This window comes from Falco punctatus (assembly GCF_963210335.1).
Source record: "Falco punctatus genome assembly, chromosome: 14".
NCBI lineage: Eukaryota > Metazoa > Chordata > Aves > Falconiformes > Falconidae > Falco > Falco punctatus.
In genome coordinates, this window is record NC_137594.1 from 21496194 (window position 1) to 21512214 (window position 16021).

At 58.7% G+C, this 16021-nt stretch overlaps 2 protein-coding genes across 7 annotated transcripts in view; both read left to right on the plus strand.

Annotated features, from left to right (window-relative positions):
- NUP93 (nucleoporin 93) overlaps positions 1–520 on the plus strand; it is an 81876-nt gene extending 81356 nt beyond the window's left edge. For all 5 annotated transcript variants that reach the window (XM_080410885.1, XM_080410888.1, XM_080410887.1 and 2 more), the window contains one exon: positions 287–520. In XM_080410885.1, coding sequence (XP_080267011.1) covers positions 287–397 — 111 coding nt within the window. In that variant the 3' untranslated portion in view covers positions 398–520. The remainder of the gene's footprint in view (positions 1–286) is intronic.
- Positions 521–655: 135 nt separating this feature from the next.
- SLC12A3 (solute carrier family 12 member 3) lies at positions 656–15588 on the plus strand. Of its 2 annotated transcripts, none has more exons than XM_080410881.1 (26): positions 656–7083; positions 7336–7482; positions 7709–7784; positions 7951–8046; positions 8199–8338; positions 8729–8839; positions 9028–9139; positions 9385–9515; positions 9768–9852; positions 10104–10258; positions 10592–10699; positions 10938–11061; positions 11159–11260; positions 11356–11511; positions 11589–11688; positions 12110–12242; positions 12788–12928; positions 13106–13212; positions 13380–13462; positions 13648–13719; positions 13910–14011; positions 14215–14326; positions 14619–14705; positions 14793–14928; positions 15039–15106; positions 15426–15588. In XM_080410881.1, exons 1-26 carry the CDS (start codon positions 6790–6792, stop codon positions 15565–15567), a joined length of 3120 nt encoding a protein of 1039 aa, XP_080267007.1. In that variant the 5' UTR covers positions 656–6789; the 3' UTR covers positions 15568–15588. The 2 variants fall into 2 exon arrangements, with proteins under 2 accessions (XP_080267007.1, XP_080267008.1); XM_080410882.1 differs by having other exon boundaries at positions 12110–12221.
- Positions 15589–16021: the final 433 nt, after the last annotated feature.

Below are 16021 nucleotides of genomic sequence, written 5' to 3' on the forward strand. Positions count from 1 at the left end.
AGCCCACATTGTTGGAAATGTTTTTTCTTGGGTAATTTTAAGTAAATGGATGGGTTTTTTTAAGCAAAAGGGTAACTCGACATGCTTTTAGTGGATGGAAAAGGAAATAATTGGATTTCCTTCCAGATCTGGAGATACGTTATCCAGGGAGCAGCTCTCAGAAATAAAGATGACATTTTCATGTTTGAAAAGACAAGTGCTTAACGCATGTCTAACTCTGCTTTCATTGCATTTTATATATTTTTTTTAATACTAAGTAACTGTACTTTATTTTTCTGTTTTCTAGCAACTTCGATCTCAAGCTCGTGCCCTAATAACATTTGCTGGAATGATCCCTTACAGAACATCGGGAGACACGAACGCAAGACTGGTGCAAATGGAGGTCCTTATGAATTAGCAGAGAAGCTTTTGCTCAGGGTTGCAGCAACCTGTGCCTGTCTTTAGTACGTTCAGAGGGTGGGACCAGTATCGTTTTGTATTCTGTATTTTTGTTGATGGAAATAAATTTCTTTGATTTCTATTTGTTTTTGACATTTTCATTTTCACCGATTTTTGTGTTTTTATGTTTTTATTCATTTTATTTTGGATTGGTTTATATTTAGAAAATTATTCTTAAGTAGTTAACAGGCTATGCTGAGAAAGGAGTTGTAGATCTGCAGTAAGGAGGTGCACGAGCAATTTCATAGCAGGAGAGGAAGTGGAGAAGAAAACTTTTGATTTAATGCTTGCTGAACATACAGCTTGGAAACTTCAGGGGGGTTGTTTTTTAAATGCATGTTAAATGTTGAAAATCTGTCTGATACACCACACACGTGACACGCTGCTGTCAGTCCATGATGTTGTCTTGTGTGGCCTGTGTTCACGCGGTGCAGATGAGCTCTGTGTGCTGCAGAGGCTCCTTTAGGCTTAATGACGTTTGAGCTCTTGGGTTGGTGTCCCAGGTGTACACAGCTCTGCAAACCCCGGAGCTCCACTGAAGCTTTTGCAGGAGCAGCTGGGATTGGAAACAGGTATATTTTGGTAGGAGGGATTTTCGTGACTGACGCGTGAGTTTGTAGCCGGTTGCATTCAAAATCATCCCATGTCAAGTTCACCAGAAGTAAGGAAGCTGGGCGGAGAAGCCCAAGTGTGGGATGTGTTGGGCACGGGTGGATATTACTGTTGGTTTAGTGGGAAACCTGAGTCCCAGTGAAGCGAGGGGCGTTAAGAAACGGTTAGCTTTAAATGTTCTGAGCTACTGTTAAACCGGTATGAAAGCCCAGGGAGCACGTTACACTGCAAGCTCTTATCTTTGATACAGCTGCTTATCTTTGAAATGAAATGGGAGGGATGTTGGTGGTTACTCTGGCTTCCCCCTGCGCACACGGCCTCCTGCACTGCTGCTGTCTTGCCCTCACGCCGTTTGCGTTGCTGGGGTATGAGAACACGCGCTGTTCTGGCTGCGCATCAGGCACCGAAATGTGGGGGCTGATTTCGACCTTTGCATGTTACTAACTGGGCCAGAATTCATCTCCATTTTGCAAAGTCTTTAAGTTTAACGACATTGAGGGATATTTGACTGACTTGATGACAATTTCCTAATTGCTTTTTCCACCAGAAACGTAGTTTAAATTGTGTCAACCTTTTGGACAGGAAGCAAAGGGGTGGCTTGCCCAGCCACCCAAAGCCGTGTCCCTCGCCGTTAGCAAACCGGCTGCTGGGGCTCCCAGTTGGGAGAGCTAGGGACTGTGTGTGGCACCGCGTGGTCCTAGAGCGTGGGCAGGATTGTTTCAACTGAAAGAGACCTGGGGCAGCACCCTGCAAGCACAGGGGACTTGGTGAGTTACCAAGGAGTGATTTGGGGAGGGGGAATTGAATTGCCTAGCCATGTCAACAGGTGAGTGTGAAAAGCTTTATTAGGTATTAACTAACATTTCTGGCGTATTCATGTGGGAACACTTCTCGGTGTGTCTCGGTTGACAATTCATCCAATCCCCTAGAGAAGCAGGTTACCGAAAAGCAGGGCTGAGCAAGGCACCTTTCCTGACGCTTGCAGACATCCCTGGCTGGGCCGGGGTTACCCCGCGTGCGGTGCTGCAGGATAAACCCTGCCCCTGCGTGTTTCTTGCTGGCACTCGGCCCCTGTCCCCGAGTTACTCCTCGCATCAAAGCACGCCGCGTACAGAGAGGCTGGCGAGGCTGTACCTGTCCTCGGGCAACCACTGACCTGAGCCAGGGAGGGACAGCGTCTGCCGGAGCCTGTCGGGAAGGGCGAAGGCCACCTTTCCCGCTGCGATTCCTTCCCTCCCTCCTCCACCCTTCATGCGGGGCCTGAAGTCCTTCGGGGCTCGGCTCTTAGCGCTGCCGTTCGCAGGACCTTGCTCTCCACTCTTTTGCCCATCTCCTGCTCACCTGGGCTGTTGTGCTGCCTCGCCGGCATCTTTCTGAAGTCAGACGTTGAACCTAGAGACCTTTTAGAAACGGCAGGTTGCCCTTTCTCTGCCTGCCCTTTGAGGACGGCTGTAGCCGACGCTTTCTGGTGCTTCTCAGCCCTCAGGGGTGTTAGTGAAACAGAAAATCGATGGCCATGTGCATTTCGCTCCCTTTGTACTCAGTGGTTGTGACTCTGGCCTCTGGTCCCTTCTAAGCTAAGCAGGAACAGAATTATTTCATGCTTTCAAAAGCTGAGATGGTCCTTCCGTCCTGCGATGAACTGACGGAGGAGTCAAAGCCCTGAGGCTATCCCTGGCAAGGTAAGACCCAGCCCTGTTTCAGCCAAGGTGAGAGGTTGTGGGTTTAACAGAAGGTGCCGCAGATAGTTGGAATTATTTCTTGTTGATTGCGCTGTCATTTCTTCATAGGTCTGTGCAGGTGGTGAACGTTGCAGCCCATCCAGCTTCCCACGTTCCCCGGAGCGGTGGGTCCCAGCTCCACACCTAGGCCTGGCTTTGGCAAACCTGGCTCTTCTCTGCATGACTTTTAAGGGCTTTGCTGCATTGAGGTAGATGCTGACGCATGTGCCGGTGCTTTGCTGCATAAGGCACCCCTGTGGTTTTCCAGATGTCGCAGTTTTCTTTCCACCCCACGCTGCTTCTGCTGGAGAGAACAGCCTGGTTCTGCTCCCTCAGGTTTCTGACCAGCAGAGCTGCTGCTGCTGCTGCTGCGAGGTTTGTTAACCCCTCGTACCGTCACGCTCCAGCTTTGCTAAAGGCAGGCTAGCCTTGGTTTTCTAAATAGCTGATCTGCTAGAAGGGATTTTCGGAGTGTCACTGAATGCATACGTTGTGTTTGGCGTAGCCTGCTCAAGGGTGGTGTCACTAAGCTCTCCCTTTACAACAGGGAGTAGTGCTCGCTTTTACAGCTTGGTGCTCCCAGGGCCATAGCCAGAGCTACCTCCATTTCGGCCATCTGAGCCGCATTTATTCTTAGTATAAACTGACAAATCTTCTCTAAGTGGAGCTCTCCCCCTTTATGCAAGAAAAAAGTACAGATGAACGCTGCAGATTAAATTTGGGGTAATTCCATCTGCGTTTTCCTACTCCAGGACTAATCCTCAGCCATAACGAGCCTCCAGGCAGACAAGATGCATCCGAAGGGTGGCTCGCTAGTTTGAGTCTAATGCTGATGCTTGTGTTGCTGGAGGAGATCTGAGGAAAAAGTGAAAAGGTGTTTGCCTTGAGCATGTGATGTTTCATCCTAGTATGGACGCAACGGAGACGTGCAGAGTCTCCAGGTCTGTCCCATGTTTGCATGGCGCGTTGGTAGTGAAGCATCCACCAGTGCTGCCGTATCGGCGTGGCAGCTCGTACAGCTTTACAGCCTGCATGTCTTTCAGCCACCGAGGTCTGAGTTGATGTGGTCGGGATTTACAGGGGCATCTAGAAACACTCACTGTAAACTTCTGCCCTGTTACCTTTCCAGTAGGAGGGAAAAAAAAAAAAAAGATGATAAAGCTCTGCCCAGGAGTTAACCATGGAGTACTGGTGAGAATTGAACTGAGCTAATGGAAGACAACCAGCCCGTGTGAGAGTTAACAGGTTTTCTGCCAACAGGCAGTGCCGTTGAGGGCCCCTCCTAAACCCCGTCGTGGAGCTGGTGTCAGCAGGTCCTGTCCTTCTCAGCTCCATTTCTTTGGTGTTTGTGGGTTTGGTTGTTTTTTAATCCCCACAACAGCATTAATTCATTTGTTTTCACAGTGGTGCCTGCACCGTTACCCCAGTGCGCACCTGGCTCAGCTGGTCGTGCAGTCAGGTTCCTGCCTACAGCCCCGCGGGATGCCTTCCTGTGCCTCTGCCTTTTCTTGGATTTCCCCACTGACTGCAGATTCTGCGTCTCGACCCTGATTTTTGTTTTGTTTTCCAGACCCTCTGGCTGGAGGCGACCTGCTAAATGAGGTGGCTCCCGTGACCTCCGCCACAGTTTCCCACCACTGCTGCCTTTGTCTAAGACAGCTCTTGGATCTTGTTCCTCACAGGAGCTGAAGGAAGTGTGTTCAGAAAAAATTAATTCAATGGCTTTTTTTGTTCTTATTACCCTCTCAACATTTGTCTTCCCAGCCTCTCAAGGAACCAAGCTGTTTTCCTTCCAGCCCAGAGGAAAGAAAAAACTTGTTAATTCCAGTTCTGCGTCCCTGGGGTTGGGACAGTGCTCAAATACTGTCACCATTCGTGTCGCTGTACCAGTGGTTTTGTCCTGTTTCCGTCTGGGTCTGAAGTTGGAAGGATGGAAATGGTGCCTGGAAGAGGATGGGAGGGGATCCCTTTGTCCCTGTCGGCTAAACCATCTGTTCTCTCTTCCCAGGCTTCCTTCCCTGCAGTGCGGGGAAACCGGTTCCCGCTGGGCATGGTGGGTCTGCAGCGCCGAGCCCCGGCGCCGTTTGTGTGGCCTGTGTCACCCAGGGCGGTAGGTTCCCTCTTCCACAGGGATGGAAGCAGGACAACTAAAACTTCGTTAAAGGCCTGTTGGAATGTAGCTCTTTGGCAAACTTTAGAAGAAGCTGTATGTAAAGCATTGCCCCGTTCGGTGCCTTAACTCGATTCAGGTTCATTTGATGCATTTAATAGCCAGAACGAACTGGGGGATCGGCTGGAAGCGAGGGAGAGCCCAGCAGAAGCAACTTGGCACCTCTTCACCGCGAGCGGAGGGGCTGGAGGGATGCGCCGCAGAGCTCTGCTCTCCTGCTCGCAGCTCCCAGCGCCCGACGGCCCCGGTATTGTTGCTGCAGCTGGTGTTGTGAATCAGGCCGACGACAAGCGCATCCTACTATCCGGCTATTTCACTACACCAGGGTTGCATCATACCACTCACTTCGCTCTTCACCCAGCATCTGGAGACCTCCTGTCTCTCCTGGAGCACCTTTGGCTGCGCTGTGTTTAAGAGATTCCCCCTCCGCGTTTCAGACACTCCATGTTCCGTGCTGGTTCGGGCAAGTGAAGTGTTTTTGCTGAAATAACGAGCTTCTAAAATAAAGCCAATTTCAGCTGGGCATGAGCCTGCTGCTGCATCTGTTGTGAGGGCAGAGCTGGTGTCCCCATCTCAGCCTCCTCCCCGCTCACAAGGCCGGGCGTGGGGAGCGGTGGTGGCGGCACCGGGTGCTGGCGCGATGCCGGGCGTTAGGAGGGCTGCGCCGCGGGGATGCAGGCAGGGCTGCCTGTCCTCTGCATCCTGTCCGGACCGCATCTGCTCGCCCACAAACAACACTGGGGGGGCTGAAGTGAGTCCTCAAAACGTGGGTTACAATTTGTGCGTGAATGCAAAAGAGAGCCAGAGGCAGCAGGGCAGGCAGGCTGAATTTTCCATTAACTTGCAAAGCCACACAGGGCTGAAATTCAAATGGGCTGCCCTCGGATTTATTGCCTGCCTTATTTGCTGTCTTGGCCGATCTTATCTGTAACTGCTTTTAAGGCACATGTGACACCGGGCTGCAGAGGTATAAAAGATGCCCGTCCCTCCCCCTGTCCCTCACCTGCTGGTGGCTGTGAAGGCTGAGCGTGGCCTCGGCTCCCATCTGGTCTGATGTGGGGAAGGTTTGAAGTGGCTTATTACATCAGGGGTGGGATTTGGAGGAGCTCTGTTCCCTGGGCGCTCAGCGGTTCCCCAGGGAGGGGGCTGAGGGCCCGTGGGCATCCCTGCTGCCCCGCTCCGGGGAGCTGCCAGCTCCCGGCCCTGCGCAATCACAGAGGGGCTGAGTGCCACCGCTCCGTGTCCCCTGGCTTCTTCATCCCCCTTCCCAGCCCCTGGCACCCGGGTCCCGACGGGGGTACCCCCCACCCCGTGATGTTGTGCTTCCCCCCTTTCCCCTGGTTTCACTGTGAGATGAAGCAGCCGTTCCCCTCCCTGTGTCTGGCACTCGGTGCCGCCCGCGGTGGCTCGGAGCCCGGCCGAGATGATTTAGTGGATCTGTCAGGTCTGGGGCAGTATCCCAGGGAAGGGCAAGGGTGCGTGGGAGTCCTGCTCCCATTTTCCATAATAAATCCCCGTGGGAACTGAATGTTCCCAGGCTGGGGCCAGAGGCAAACTCAGCACTGCGTTTCTGTGTCAATCTGTCCTTAGGACTTAATCTCAAACCCGTTATCGCCGCCCCCATCGGGCACTGGGAGGCGGCGATGCCCATTACAGCGGTTTTGATACCCCTTCCAGCTATTTTTTTTTTTCCCCCTGACCAGCTTGGGGTGGTTTGAGCCGATTCCTTCCCCCATTACCATCGGCGGTGGGTGGGTGCCGGTTGCCTCACTCCGGTTTAGCTGGGTATAAAGCTGGGGAGCCCCTGGCCACCCCATCCCTCCCCTGGCAGGCTCCTGGGTAGGGGCGATGGCAGAGCTGCCCGCCCCAGAGCTGCCCCCTGCCCGCTGCAGCGGCCGCTTCACCATCAGCACCCTCCTGGGCATGGAGGAGGGCGGCCGGGGTCCCTATGTGCCCACCGAGGGGGCTGGCTGCGACAGCGCCCAGCCCACCCACCTCTCCGGCAGCACCTTCTGCACCAGGACCTTTGGCTACAACACGGTGGACGTGGTGCCTGCCTACGAGCACTACGCCAACAGCACGGGGGTGGGCGACGCCGGGAAGGGCAGGCCCTCGCTGGCGGACCTGCACTCCATCCTCAAGGTACGGGGGGGTTCGGCCGTGCCGCCGGCATCCCCTGGCCGTGCCACCGGTCCCTGCCACGTGGCACTGGGTCTCCTGGTGCTGTAACTGGTGCTGTGCCCATGTGTGCATCCCTGGGCAAGCCCCAGGAGGAGCCGGAGGGATAACCCAGCTGTTTCCAGCTGTTCCCAGCCAGAGCTGCCCCCCTCGCCTGCACCGCCGGGGGTGGCTGGCTGCCTTCGGCCCTCACCTGCCTCCCCCTGGTCCCCGCAGCCCGAGCCGGGCCGTCTGGGTGTGCAGGTGCCCGACGCACAGCGGAGCAATGGGCTGTCGGAGGCTGGGCTGGAGGAGGTGGCGGGGGAGCTGGGCAGAGCCCCCGCGCCGGAGCCCGTCCGCTTCGGATGGGTGAAGGGCGTGATGGTGAGTGTGGCTCATCCCGCAGGGAGCATCTTTCCCCCCCACGAGTATTTGCCTCTCGGCGCTGCATTTTTCCCAATATATGTGTTTTTCGCAAGTGTCTGCGCTCTGAATGATTCCCTGCCCTCGGCGAGCTGGCTTCTGCTCCGAGGGGCAGGAGAGCCGCCGTGGCCCTGGCCGTCCCCAGGTGCCCTCATGCTGATGGCTGGTCCTCCTCCCCACCTCCCAGATCCGCTGCATGCTGAACATCTGGGGAGTCATCCTCTACCTGCGCTTGCCCTGGATCACCGCCCAGGCGGGAATCGGTGGGTGCTGTGGGCAGGCAGCGGCACCCGGCTCACCGGCACCCAAAGCACCCAGCGGGGCGGGAATGCCGGCACCGTGGGGCGATGCGTGGGGTCCTGGGGGGTCTCCTGGGGGGGGGGGGGGGGGGGGGGGATGCAGGAAGGAAGCAGTGCCCTCTCCCCACAGCCCTGACGTGGCTCATCATCCTGATGTCCGTGACGGTGACCACCATCACCGGCTTGTCCATCTCCGCCATATCCACCAACGGCAAAGTGAAGTCAGGTAGCACGGCCCCACCACCAGCCCGGGGATGTCTCCTCCACTCTGGGGCTGCCCGGTGGGCCTGAGCTCCTGGCATGAGCTGCGGGGTGCAGGGGGCCCCAAAAACATGTGGGGGAGGCAGCTAACGCCATGGGGTGTTCCCACCCTCTCAGGGGGCACGTACTTCCTCATCTCACGGAGCCTCGGGCCGGAGCTGGGCGGCTCCATCGGGCTGATCTTTGCCTTCGCGAACGCGGTGGCTGTGGCCATGCACACAGTGGGCTTTGCCGAAACTGTCCGGGACCTGCTGCAGGTGAGGAAATGGCTCTGCATGTCCTCTGGGTCCCGTCCACCCGCGCCGTCCCCATCCTCACAGCCCCCATCCTCGCCACCTCCATCCCCATCTCCAGCCCAGCCGCCTCCATCCCCGCCGTCTCCATCTCTGCCACTTTCATCCCCACCACTTCCATCCCTATCTCCATCCCCGCTGTCTATATCTCTGCCGCCCCCATCCCCAGCTCCCCCATCCCCGCCGCCCCCATCCCCGCCGCCTCCCCACACAAACTGCACTAATTACCAGTAGCTGTGTCAATGTTGAACCGCTGATAATGGTTATCTCGTGGCTGCTAAAACTCCTGGGAATCCCGGTGGTTCGGTAAGGGGGAGGGTGGTCACTGCGTTGTGGATGGTTCCCCCTCCCCAGGAGCACAACTCCCTCATCGTGGACCCCACCAACGACATCCGCATCATCGGGGTTGTCACCGTGACGGTGCTGCTTGGCATCTCCCTGGCTGGCATGGAGTGGGAGGCCAAGGTACCCCTCGCCTCTGCTCACCTTATTCCCTTGGGCTGATAAGAGCCGTCCCCACGGCCCGCCGGGCACCCGAGGAGCAGAGGATGCCCACAGCTCCCCCAAAACGGGAAAGGGTTTCTCGTAACGCTGCCTTCACCCTCTCAGCACCCAAACCCCAACACCTCAGCCGGCTCTTTCTGGTCTGGCAGGCGCAGATACTGTTTTTCCTGGTCATCTTGGTTTCCTTCATCAATTACCTGGTGGGGACAGTGATCCCGGCCACCACCGAGAAGCAAGCGAAGGGCTTCTTCAGCTACCGAGGTGGGTCTGCTGCGTGCTGGGGTTACGCTCAGCAGGTCCAAGCACGTTGCTGGAACCTGGCTCTTCGCTGCTGCTGGGGGAGAAGTTTGCCACGGAGGTGCTCCTTGCTGAGATGTCATTAAAAGCGGGGTGGCCTCCTCCCGTGGGTCACCCCCCAGCGGCGTGCCCCCCGCCAGCGCTGCGGTGCTCCACAGGAGGAAGGCAGCTGGGGGGCTCCAAATGCTTCTCCTCTGCTTCCTCCCCAGCTGACATCTTTGCTCAGAATTTCGTGCCCAACTGGCGTGGACCTGAGGGCTCCTTCTTTGGCTTGTTTTCCATTTTCTTCCCATCGGCAACCGGCATCCTGGCGGGGGCCAACATTTCAGGTGACCTGAAGGTGGGTTTTGACCTAAGCCAGCGTTTGTCGGGGCTCAAGCCTTGTTACTGCCAGGGCTTTGCTTTTTATCCAACTTTCAGATCCTATTTTATTTCTTCTGGAAACTGTGGCAAAGGCTCAGCCGGGAGATGCTCAGCGGCCTTGTGTCGCAATGAATTAAAATTCCTCTTGAATAACAGCCGCAATTAAAATGACATTGTAGCGGTGCCGCTGGAAAGCTGTCTTACGTTTCTCTGCGACTCCCCTGGGCAGGACCCTGCCGTGGCCATCCCCAAGGGCACCTTGATGGCCATCTTCTGGACCACCGTGTCTTACCTGGTGCTCTCTGCTACCATCGGTAAGCGGCAGCACTACACCCTCGGGTTAGCTGGGAGGATGCAGGTGATGGGAGCCGGGAGCAAGCCGTGGGCGCCGACACTGGTGGGGGCAAGGTCCTCCTGGGTGGGCAACGCAGCCCATGGCATTGCTCATAGCCATCGCAAAACCGTGGAGAGATGCTGGTCCTGCTCCAGCCCTGCCGGAGGGCTGCTGGGATGGCACATGGGCAGGTGAGCGGGTGCTGAGCGGGCGCTGCGTGCCCCCCACCAGGCGCCTGCGTGGTCCGGGACGCCTCGGGCAGCCTGAATGACAGCGTGGTGGTGGGCTCGCCCGGCTGCGAGGGACTGGCCTGTGGCTTCGGCTGGAACTTCACCGCCTGCGCCCAGCGGCAGAGCTGCCGATACGGGCTCAGCAACTACTACCAGGTGCTGCTGGGGCCGGTCGCCTGCCCCCGTCCCTCCTCCCAGCTGGGTTTGTGCTGCAGGGGATGGGTTTCCCAGGGCAGCCCCATGCCTGGCATCCCCCCAGCACCCTGGGGGGCACTCATGCTGTTAAAGCACCCACATAACGGGGATGAAACAGGGAGCACATCTTCCTCGGGCTTTTGGATATGGCTGGACTTTGCCATCTGGATAAGGTTGACAGAAAAGCACTGAGGGCGGCAGGATGGGGCCCAGGGGCTGGAAATCCCTTAGGGCCAGGGCAGAGGTTGAGGCACTGGGGGTGATGGGGTTCCTGACCACCCGGTTTTTGGGCAGAGCATGAGCATGGTGTCCGGCTTCGGCCCCCTCATCACAGCAGGGATCTTTGGTGCTACCCTCTCGTCGGCACTGGCCTGCCTCGTCTCAGCTCCCAAAGTCTTCCAGGTGAGGGGGTGGCATGTCTGGGTCCCCCAGCTCATGTCCCCAAGCTCGGCAGCAGGAGTGGGCGATGCTGCTGGGCACATTCTCAGTGCTGCGGGGCTTTGCAGCCACGAGCAGCCCCAGGGTGAGGAGGAGGAGAATTGTGTCAGCGTAGGGCACGAGGCCCTTGCAAGAGCCACCGTGGCGCTGCCATCCCATGTCCCCAGCAATGCCCGCCGTCCCCAACGCGTCTCTCCCGCAGTGTCTCTGCAGGGACCAGCTCTACCCTCTCATAGGCTTCTTCGGGAAGGGCTACGGCAGGAACAGCGAGCCCATCCGTGGCTACATGCTCACCTACGTCATCGCTGTCGGCTTCATCCTCATCGGTAGGTGCCTGCCACCCCGGCACCCTCCTGGCACCCACCGCCAGGCGACTGGCTCGGTCCCTGCGCCAGCAACTCGCTCTCCTCTTCCTCCCTGCAGCCGAGCTCAACGCCATCGCTCCCATCATCTCCAACTTCTTCCTCTGCTCCTACGCCCTCATCAACTTCAGCTGCTTCCACGCCTCCATCACCAACTCGCCAGGTGGGCTGTGCCGCGCTGCGCCGTGCCGTGCCGTGCTTGTGGCTCCCTGTGCGCTCCCCGTCCCGGCAGCGGCCGCTGTGTGTGTTTGCGTGCAGGCTGGCGACCCTCCTTTCGGTATTACAGCAAGTGGGCCGCGCTCTTCGGGGCCGTCATCTCAGTGGTGATCATGTTCCTGCTGACCTGGTGGGCAGCCCTCATTGCCTTTGGCATCGTCATCTTCCTGCTGGGATATGTCCTCTACAAAAAGCCGGGTGTGTGGTGGTAACCCGGCCCCGGTGATGCCCCAGGAGGTGTCTGGCCCCATTGCTAACCCGTCTTCCCCTCCCAGATGTCAACTGGGGCTCCTCCATGCAAGCCAGCTCGTACAATATGGCCCTCACCTACTCTGTGGGGCTGAGCGAAGTGGACGAGCACATCAAGAACTACAGGCAAGAGCAGCTGAGCACAGCGCTGGGCGCGGAGGGAGAGCGATGCAGAGCCGGCCGCTGCCACAGGCAAACCCAGGGTGGCTTCATGCCCATGGCCACATCCTCACCAGCATCCTCAGTAACTGGGAGCCCTGGCAAAATGTGGCTGTCTCCAAAATCCCACACCTTTTCCATATGGGCAGGGGTGGAAAGCAGGGCAAACCTTGCCTTCCCCGTGCCAGGCAGACGTGCTGGTCTCATCTGATATAAAAAGGCCAAAGAGTGAGGCTGGACCCTCAGCCAGATGGTTCGATCTCATCCTAAAGATGCTCCCTATAGTTGCCACTGGCCAGGCATGGGAGAAGAGAGGTGGCTTGTTCCAGAGCAGCTGGGTACCTCCAGAGTCCCAGCCTTCACCCTCCCTTGCTCTCCCTGCCTGCAGACCGCAGTGCCTGGTGCTGACCGGCCCGCCCAATTTCCGTCCAGCCCTGGTGGACTTCGTGGGGACGTTCACCAAGAACCTCAGCCTGATGCTCTGCGGCAATGTGGTGATAGTGAGTCACCTGCAAAAGCTGGTCAGTCCCTTGTCCTGGGGGCTCTGGCCACCCATGGGCAGTGGGCTGGCAAAGCCAGATGCGTCCTGGTGGGCTCACGGGGTGGCAACTGAAATGTGCCCATTTATGTGCCACTGGCTGATTGAATGTTTCATCTGGAAGCCTCTCCAGCTTGTTAAGCAGTATTGATGAAGCACTGGGATGTCCCAGGGGCTACCGGCTTCCCCTTGCCAATTAATGGTCAATGCAATGATGTGGCAGGACAAGGCGGCTTCTCGGAGGACAGGGGGGGGGGGGGGGGGCGGTCCTGCAGCCCCGAAGTCTCAAGAGTAACCGGGCGCAGCAAACACCAGCTCCTCCGCAGCCGCAGGGCTGCCGGCGTCATTTGTGTTGGCTGTCCATGCCCAGATCTTGCTGGTTTTCTTGCTGTGGTTGCGACCTCCCATGCGTGTGCTGCGGGGACAGCCGGGTCTTGCCAATGATGTGGGAAGGGAGGAGCTGGGGGCCCTTGGTGCCAGCCCGAGGAAGGGACGCCTGTGCCTGAGCCCTGCGCCTGCTCCCTGCAGGGACCCTGGAAGCAGAAGATGCTGGAGTCCCGGCTGACGGCAGACGGCCACACCAAGTGGCTTATGAAGAGAAAGATCAAGGCTTTCTACACAGACGTGGTGGCGGAGGATCTGAGAAGTGGTGTCCAAATGCTCATCCAGGTAGAGCCGTCCTTGGCCATTGACCGTCAGGGTCCCTCCTTTTCCATCATGGCTCAGGGCGCTCTGACCCCCCTCCCCAACCTCCAGGCACCCCCTTGGCATCGCTCTGCTGGGGACTAACACCACTCATGTCCGCCTGTCCCTGCAGAGGGGTCTCATGGGGACATCTCTCTGTAGGCTGCTGGCCTTGGGAAGATGAGACCCAACATCCTGGTGCTGGGCTACAAGAGGAACTGGCAGACGGTGTCCCCGCAGAGCCTGGAGGACTACGTGGGCATCCTGCAGTACGGCCACGCCGGCTCCTCCGCCCCCCGGGGTCGCCAGCACCCGGTGGTGGCCCCGCGGTGGGGTGCGGGGGGCTGCGGCCACATGCACAAGGTCCGGCTGGGCTGGCAAGTGCCGCCTGGCATGAGCCGGCCGCTGTTAACTGCCTTCTCCTCCCTCCTTCCAGTGACGCCTTCGATTTCAAGTATGGCGTGTGCTTGCTGAGAATGAAGGAAGGGCTGAACGTTTCCCGAGTGCTCCAGGCTCACGGTGAGCGGGTTTGGGCAGCCAGGGATGCTCAGAGATGAGCCAGAGGTGTAGGATGTGCCAGCTGGCACAGTGTCCCCAGGCGAAGGTCACAGTCCTGGGGGGACATCGCTCCTGGGCTGGGACCAAAGGGGGTGGGGACAGCGGAGTGCTGCCCTGCTGCCCGTGCTCTTCTCCTCCATCCTCAGTTAACCCCATGTTCGAGGCAGCAGAGCACCCTGAGGAGAACGGCACCGGCGGCAGAGGAGCCCTGGAAACAGGTTGGTCCTGACTTGGGGCTGCCCGGAGCATCTCCGTCTCCGAGGATGATTTTTGGGGAGCCAGACTGGCAGGCAGGGTGTGGGTTTCGAGCAGCAGCGGGGAGCAGGGCTGGGACCAGGAGGAAGCGGTGCCTGTGATCCATGGCCGGTGGTGCCTCTCACCGACGCCGGGATCCTCTCGCCCTGGCAGGAGACGCCACCGCCCTGGCTGGCGAGCCGCAGGCGAGCACCATCTTCCAGAGTGAGCAGGGCAAGAAGACCATCGACATTTACTGGCTCTTCGACGACGGAGGTAACCTTCCCCTTGGGCTGCTGCAGCTCATCGCCCTCCACCCGTCCGGCTAACGCGCACCCAGCAGCTCCATCATGGTGCCCGGGAAGGCTCGGTCCTTGCCAAACGGTGCCAGGGCATCCCTGGCATCTGGCGCCAAGAAAGCACTGGCGCGCCGCTGGGGTCACCACCACCGTGGCTCCCATCGGGTGTTTTGGGGACAGGTCTCACGCTGCTTATCCCCTACCTCCTGAGGCGCAAGAAGCGGTGGGGGAAGTGTAAAATCCGGGTGTTTGTCGGCGGGCAGATCAACAGGATGGATGAGGAGAGGAAGGCGTAAGTGCTGGTGGCCGCTGGCACCCCGTGGCCCCTTAGCCGTGCAGCCACCACTGCTGTCCCCGTGGGTGGGTGGCAGGAGCTGCTTCCCCTGCCCCGAGCCCCCCCCGCTTTGCCGTAACAGGATCTATGGGCCCCAACGCGGCTGCTTTGCCTCGCCTCTCCAAAAATCAATGATCGCGGAGTGGGAAAACCCCGAGTGCAGAGCGAGCGCGGCGGCAGGGATTTCTGCCAGGGCAGAGCCACCGTGCCCCCCTTGTTTTTGGAAAATGTGTCCTTTTCCCTCTGGCAGGATTGTCTCTCTGCTGAGCAAGTTCCGCCTCGGCTTCCACGAGGTCCACATCCTCCCCGACATCAACCAGAAACCCCGGCCAGAGCAGTAACGGCCCCCTCCCCTTCTCCCCCCCCTTCCACACCCCAAACCCGCCCCAGACCCCATTCCCTGGCACCGTCTGTTCTCTTGCAGCATCAAGAGGTTCGACGACCTGATCACTCCCTTCAGGCTGAACGACGGCTTCAAAGACGAGGCCACGGTGACTGAGCTACGGCAGGGCTGTCCCTGGAAGATTTCTGACGAGGAGGTGGATAAAAACCGAGCCAAGGTAGCACCGGTGCCACGGGGGGTCCCGCAAAGGGTCTCTTCCTTGTGAGACAGAATTCACTCTTTTTGGCAACAATTATTTTGCCTTCGCCAACCCTCTTTGTTCCGCAGTCGCTCCGACAAGTGAGACTGAACGAGATTTTGCTGGATTACTCGCGGGATGCGGCGCTCATAGCCATGTAGGTGCCAGCAACACCCTCGTGCCTGTTTCTTGCCCCACGGCAACGGTCCCTCTGGCTGCTCATCCCCCCGTGCGGGGGGCTCCTGGACAGACACCCCGGCGCTGCGGTGGGATGGTGCCGCACTGCGGGGAAAAGCCCTTGGAAGGCACCAAGGGGTCCAGCCCGGGTCCTGTCGGGGTGGGAGGACGTGGTGTTGGCCCTTAGGGAAATAAGCTGCAAATTAGCACCAGATTGAGAGAAGGGCTAAGGACGGAGCTTGGCTCGGCCGGGCGGCCGAGGGGGCTGCGCCTCACCCGGCCCCTCGCTGCCACCGCAGCACGCTGCCCGTCGGCAGGAAGGGTCGATGCCCCAGCTCCCTCTACATGGCCTGGCTCGAGACCCTCTCGCAGGACCTGAGACCCCCCGTCATCCTCACCCGAGGAAACCAAGAGAACGTGCTGACCTTTTACTGCCAATAAAACCTCCCGGATCCCTGCCGACTTGGGGTGTGGATTTTTTTCAGGCCAGTTTTGCTCTCAGAGCGCACTGGCCCAGGGGGCTGGGGGGGCAGCGAAGGTCTGTGGTGGCCAGCTCTCGGGAAGTGCCCACCACGCGCAGCTGCCACCCTCTCCCAAAGCCTTGGCTGGCTGATCTCTGTCTTTGTAGGTCGTACCTAGATATAAAATAGCGCCGGCATCGCTCCGGCTCTGGGTTTAGCCAGGGCTGTGCTGAGGCGTGGGGCCCCATCCTGAGAGCAGCAAGGGGACAGCGGGACCCCTGTGCCTGCTCCCCTGGAGAGCCCGAGTGGTGCACAGGGGCTGACCCACAGCCCCGGCAAAGCCACCGTCCCAGGGTGAGACCTGCCAAGGGGGACGGGAGCGGGTCAGCACCAAGCCCGGGGGCGGCAGGGGCCTCCCAGCCTCAAGCCAGGCC

What these genes read in the sequence shown, in the direction of transcription:
- SLC12A3 (XM_080410881.1), top strand. Translation starts at nt 6,790, where the DNA reads ATGGCAGAGCTGCCCGCCCCAGAGCTGCCCCCTGCCCGCTGCAGCGGC. An exon ending in CTGTCCGGGACCTGCTGCAG is followed by an intron (nt 8,339 to 8,728) that starts GTGAGGAAATGG and finishes CCCCCTCCCCAG; the next exon opens with GAGCACAACTCCCTCATCGT. An exon ending in GTGTCCAAATGCTCATCCAG is followed by an intron (nt 12,929 to 13,105) that starts GTAGAGCCGTCC and finishes ATCTCTCTGTAG; the next exon opens with GCTGCTGGCCTTGGGAAGAT.